Genomic DNA, 6,010 nt, shown 5'->3' on the forward strand with positions numbered 1-6,010 from the left:
ATAAGGTGATAGCTGTATTAAGCCAAGTGCTGCACCGAAGGCCTTCGAGCTCTTGACTAATAGGCTGCAGAACCATTCATGTGAGAAAGTCAGACCCAAACGTGTGAAGAAACGAGATCATTAGGCTGTTAAAGTTACCTGATACTCATTATTGCAATGTCCAAACATGCATAAAGCAATAAAGGTTGTGAATATTAAGCTTAGGGAATCTTAAAAGCAAGACTTACAACACAGCTGCATATACCTAGTATTAAACGTGAAAAATAAATAATGCAATTTCAATTGAATGGCTAATGTAACCTTAAATGCTTAAGATCAAGGTATTTGATGGGTTTTTTTCCAGCTCTGCTTAGAGGAGTTAGAATGTGGCCTGTAGAGAGAGATTGGAAATCCGAACAGTAGAAGTCATTGTATATTCTCCGACTATATAAACTGGATTTTTTTTTTTAAGTCTAGTTTTCCCATCTCCAAGCAGCATCTGTAACTGCCATGACAAGACCATTCATAATTTAAACTGCACAGAACTACCTGCAGATAAGTGATAGTCCACCCAAAAATAAAATCTGAAAAGGTGCTCATCCACAGGCCATCCAAGATTGTAGAAGAGTTTGTTTTGGATAAATTTAGCATTGCATCACTTGCTCACCAATGGATCATCTGCAGTAAATGGGTGCTGTCAGAAGGAGAGTCCAAACTGATAATAAAAACATTAAGGTAATCCACCAGTAATTCACATGACTCCAGTCCATCAATTAATTTCTTGTTTAAGTAATGTAAAGTTGTGTTTGTAAGAAACATTTCAATAAGAGTCCTCGATCCATCAGATTTCTTTTTTCTTGTGAATGTAATCTTGTCTGATTAAGGAGAGAAATATGCAGCAATCAAGCACAAGCAAAACAGACCAAATCAGCTCTAAACAAATACGCTGGTGGATTTTGATGTTAGAGGAAAACAGGGGATAGACTTTTTCTACTGGAGGAAGCATTATGGATTATGGTATTTTGACCAGTAGAAACATTCAAATGCCTTGACGGATTTATTAAGCATTTTGCATTTCTTAAACACCGCTTTTCTTTTCACATGACGTTAATTGATTGGCTGTAGTCATATTAATTACTTGTGGATAATGGTTTTCATCAGCTGTTTGGACTCATTCAGACGGCATCCATTCATTGCAGAGGATCCACTGGTGTGCTGATGTAATGCTACAGTTCTCAGAATCCGTTCTGGTGAAGAAACAAGTTCACCTACATCTTGGAAGGCCTTAGGGCGAGTACATTTTTGGCAAATTTTATTTCTTGGGTGAACTATTCATTTAAGGAAATTAAAATATAAATGTTTACTTATGTGGTGGTTTCTGCATGTTAAATTAAAAGTAGTTTAACATTGAAATCACCCAGAAATACTTAATATAGATGTATTAAAAGCTCTGGTAGTGCAAGCCTGGAATTTTATAAATATCAGCTGCATAAAGACCGTCAAAGACCATTCAGTGGTTTCATTTTTGTTCGCTTTTATTCAACTTTATAAAATGCTTTTACATGTCTCAGTAGGTTTAAATACTACAAGTTCAAGCTCCTTGAACAATCAACATCTTTAAGGAAATTAAATGACATTGAATCTATTACGGAGTTCATTTGAAATTCAAGTCTTGAAGAAAACATCCTCTCCCAACCTGGAATACAAAAAGAGAAGCATAAACATTCAATAGGCACTTCCAAAATACCCTTGCATTTAAGCACAGCCTACCTGGTACTTCCCCAGTCACCTGCCAGGTCGTCGGCTACACTGCGCAACATCCAGAACGTTTTCAGCACTTGTTCACCGTCATGTAAAATAAAACACTGACCAAGCCAAGCAGAACAGGAACCTGCAGATATGCACATATTTTGTTTTTGTCACATTATTAGAACATTGTGTTCTAGCCAAAGCCAACACAGAATTTTACATGGGTTGTTTGAAAGGTAACCATAGTTTCTGACAAATTACCACAGTTACTAGCAGGAAGGGAGTTACTTGCTTAAACCCTGCTGGTAGATGCAGTAGCTACATCATTATGCTTTCAAAAAGCTTTCCCCACTGACACCCATTCAAAAGTAACCACATATCTTAAGTAATAATAAATTAAAAAGCAATGTAACTCTGCAGTTTGGTTAACATGGTAAATTTTTTCTAAAGGTTATTGCTTGTGTCATGCTATGAAAGAGGGTTCCATTCGAAACATTTTCAGAAAAAAAAAAAAAAAAAAAAAATCAAGGTGTCAAAGCTACAGAGCACAGCTTTGTGCTGACAAATTTTGATTAAAGTCTTCAACTTAACTTTTGATTAGTAATATGCACTGCTAAAGACTTCATTTGGACAACTTCAAAAGGCAATATTCTCCATATTTAGATTTTTTGCACCCTTAGATTCCAGATTTTCAAATAGGCCTAGTAATAGTGGAGCCAAATTTTGTCCTATCCTAACAACATGTCAATGGAAAGCTTATTCATTACAAAAAAAAAAAAAAAAAATATGTGGTCCTGGATCACATATTGTAACCATTATGGTGTACATAAGCCATCTTAAAATTTGTGACAAAATCTGCTAACTGAAATATGTAGCTATTAAACAGATACATATAATTACCAGGGTCTCTTTATAATCATTTAAACAGTACTGGGATATATTTTATATCATTAAGTGTTTGACACGTTATGAAGGGCTAGTATTGTGTGGCATACTTCACCTTTCTCCCACAACACTGAAAATGAAACGGCAGGTTGAGTCCCGTTACCAACTATCCCGAAGATCCGTGCAGTGCGGTGTAAACCGGCGGCGCCGCTCGTGCTCTCCACTGCGGTCTGATACACACCTCTGACCTCTGACCCTTCTGCTTTCATGTGGAGCGTGGAGCCAAGCTCATTGCGCCAAACGCCCGTGATATTACAAGAAGTGACCTTCGGTGATCAAACAGTCATTTTAATTACGCTTGCATGCCTGATAAAATCAGGATATGGATTTGTAATTTTTCTACACTTTAAAGTGAAATACCTTCATATCCAGCGTTGAGAACTCATTTGCAGACAGCGTTCGAGAGGTGATCAAAGTCACAAAAATCGAATACCACATTAATGAGCTCATCTTGGTGCAAAACTGAGGGACAAAATGGTTCATATTTCACGCTTCACCCTGCCTAAGGTAATCTAGTTAATTAATTTGCATATGCAGGTGATCCTGTAATTGGTCGTATTTAAATTAGGGTTGCCTTTTTCTTTTTCCCTTATTGAAAACTACTAATTAGGATCACCAGAGGGAGGCAGTGTTGACTTAAAATATACATATTTAATACGCTTAGACAATTTAAAACAACTGCTTGTTGTATTATGATTTGTTTACCGATTATCCAACAATTGGGGTTAGTTGTCACACTTTTTACTCCAGCTAATATCTTTCATGGTATGTTATTTATTATTATTATTATTATTATTATTATTATTATTATTATTATTATTATTATTAGATCATTTTGTATATGGTTACCTGTACCTGTGAGATGATTACACATGGTATAAATCCCTAAAATATTTATCATGTCCACCTTTATTTCTCAACATATCGTGGAATATACTGTTCAAAAGTTTGGGGTCAGTAAGTTTTTATTATTATTATTATTATTATTATAAAGGAAATTAATATATTTATGCAGAAAAGCTGCATTATATTATTCAAAAGTGGTAATGCCACCATTTATAATGTTACAAAAGATTTATATTTCAAATAACTGCTGTTCATTTGAAATTTGTATTAATAAAAGAATCCTAATGAAAGAAAATGTATAATAAATAAAATAAAATAAAATAAATTAATTATTTGATTAATTAAAATGTTTCTAGAGCAGCAAATCAGCATATTACAATGATTTCAGAAGCTTATGTAGGACACTACATGTTTTTCATCACAGGAATAAATCATATTATAAATTATTATATTTTACAAAAGAAAGCAGTTCCTTTAAATTGTAATAATATTTCACAATATTGCTGTTTTTCTGTATTTTTGATCAAATAAATGCAGCCTTGATGAGAATAAGAGACTTCTTTCAAAAACATTAAATATTTTTTCAAATCCCAAACTTTTGAGAAGCAAGTGTGTGACTTTATCACACTATGTGGGGTAAGTTGTCACAGTGGAATTGCCATTAAACTGCCAATTTTAGGCTTCAGCTAATTTTAATCAGTAACACAGTTAACAAAAATCTCAATTGTAAATGCAAAAATGCAGGTGGCATATAATAAGAATGAATGCTCACACACTCTGTAATAATTATCTTCCAATGCCATTTTTTTTAATTCCCAGATCTGGTATTTTATGTGAGCATGCCTCAGCTGATTTAAAGTATATGCTTCAGCTGTTGGAGAAAATCCTCCTCTTATGACTCAGCAAGTAAACATTGTGTGAAATGACAGGTTACTCCAGGCCTTTAATGGTTTTTCACTCAGCAGCTGCAGAGAGGAAGCAACACTCATGTGGCATTTCAGAGAGCGTTATGTTATGTGCTCATTATATTCGTTCAGAGACACTAAAGCTTTTTATTTCACTTTCTTTCTTTTTTTCTTTTTTCAGGGAACTGCTACACGCTTCTATGTATTTGGATAGGCCAGAGTTCGTAACAGCTGTGGTCCTCTGGTATGTTTTATTTATTTCTAAACATGTGATATTGCTGCATAAATATACTGTACCTGCTTTCCTGCATATATAAATATGTGCAAGTTTTTGGGAAGCTAGAGAACTGAAGATTGATATGTAAATATTTATAGAAATTGCAGCTTGTGCCTGGAGTGGCCTGATTTTTTTTCCTTCTTTTTTTTTTCTGTCACTCGTGTTTTGGAAGAACAGGTGTGTATATCTTTGTACCTTTGTTCTATTTCTTCTCTGAAAGGATTATGGAGTCGCTTGGGTGATCGTTGCGTCAGTAATCCCTGTCCCATTGGACACAATTGCTAGTTTAATAACAAACTCCAAAAAAAATAAATAAAATTGTGTGTGTATATTATATTATATTATATTATATTATATTATATTATATTATATTATATTATATTATATTATATTATATTATATTATATTATATTATATTATATATTTAATTTAATTTAATTTATTTGTTTGTTTTGGAAACATTTTTGAAAACATTTTCCAGGATTCTTTGATGAATAGAAAGATCCAAAGCTTAGCATCTGCTTAATACATATTTTCTCTGTCATCTAATGCAATTTAATGCATGAATGCTGAATAAATAATAATAATAATAATAATAATAGTGATAATAATGATGGCAATAGTTATGATAGCCAGTAAGACTTTTCTTTAAGATTTATTATATAGTATTATATGATATTACTTTTTAAACCGTATATGGTAAAATGGTACAAATTATTTTGTAAGTTCATAGGAAAAAGTAGAATTTTCTTGCTTTTTTACACTTTTTATCATTTTTTATACAAAATTCTAAGAATATAAAGTATTTCAAATGTAACATTTAAACACTTAACAATAGTGGGGGAGGGGGGCACTTTACTATTGAATGTACATTTTAAGATATAGCTTTTAAAAAATAAAATAATTAATTTTTCATCCTGAACTGAACTGTGTAAATCCAGTTGTGTGTGGGAAGAGCTGACAGCAATAAATCTATCAGTGACAAGATTACAGTGCTGGTTGTTCTAAAACACTCTTTCTGTCTTTCTTTCTCACTGTTTGTCATTCATTCAACCAAAACAGTGGGAAAAATCCTGTAAATGTCCTCTCATAACCTTCCTTCATCTCACCCACACTCCCATCCTAACATCTGCAGAATGAGTTTCTACTACAACATCTCTCCTCTGATTGACACCTCTATTTCCCCAAAGACAGAATAATCTTCTAGAGATACTGTCTGAGCAGCACATTGTACCTGTGGGGAAAGACATTGACAAACTTGGCTATTCATTACACAATATTGATCAAATCTGGATTGAGATTAATGCAT

The 6,010-nt window shown here is 33.3% G+C and overlaps 2 protein-coding genes across 2 annotated transcripts in view; one reads left to right on the top strand and one right to left on the bottom strand.

Moving 5' to 3' along the window:
• Window positions 1–1,493: 1,493 nt before the first annotated feature.
• On the bottom strand, window positions 1,494–3,200 carry avd (avidin). Its single transcript, XM_052566534.1, has 4 exons — window positions 3,034–3,200; window positions 2,729–2,939; window positions 1,750–1,870; window positions 1,494–1,675 (listed from the first exon to the last, which is right to left on the bottom strand). Exons 1-4 carry the CDS (start codon window positions 3,154–3,156, stop codon window positions 1,645–1,647), a joined length of 486 nt encoding a protein of 161 aa, XP_052422494.1. The 5' UTR covers window positions 3,157–3,200; the 3' UTR covers window positions 1,494–1,644.
• Window positions 3,201–3,302: 102 nt separating this feature from the next.
• The window catches only part of trpc7a (transient receptor potential cation channel, subfamily C, member 7a), a 15,063-nt gene continuing 12,355 nt past the window's right edge, over window positions 3,303–6,010 (top strand). The window contains exons 1-2 of the mRNA XM_052566521.1: window positions 3,303–3,438; window positions 4,606–4,668. The gene's annotated coding sequence lies outside the window, so the exon portion shown is untranslated. The remainder of the gene's footprint in view (window positions 3,439–4,605; window positions 4,669–6,010) is intronic.

The sequence above is a fragment of the Carassius gibelio genome, chromosome B10 (assembly GCF_023724105.1).
Source record: "Carassius gibelio isolate Cgi1373 ecotype wild population from Czech Republic chromosome B10, carGib1.2-hapl.c, whole genome shotgun sequence".
NCBI classification, from domain to species: domain Eukaryota; kingdom Metazoa; phylum Chordata; class Actinopteri; order Cypriniformes; family Cyprinidae; genus Carassius; species Carassius gibelio.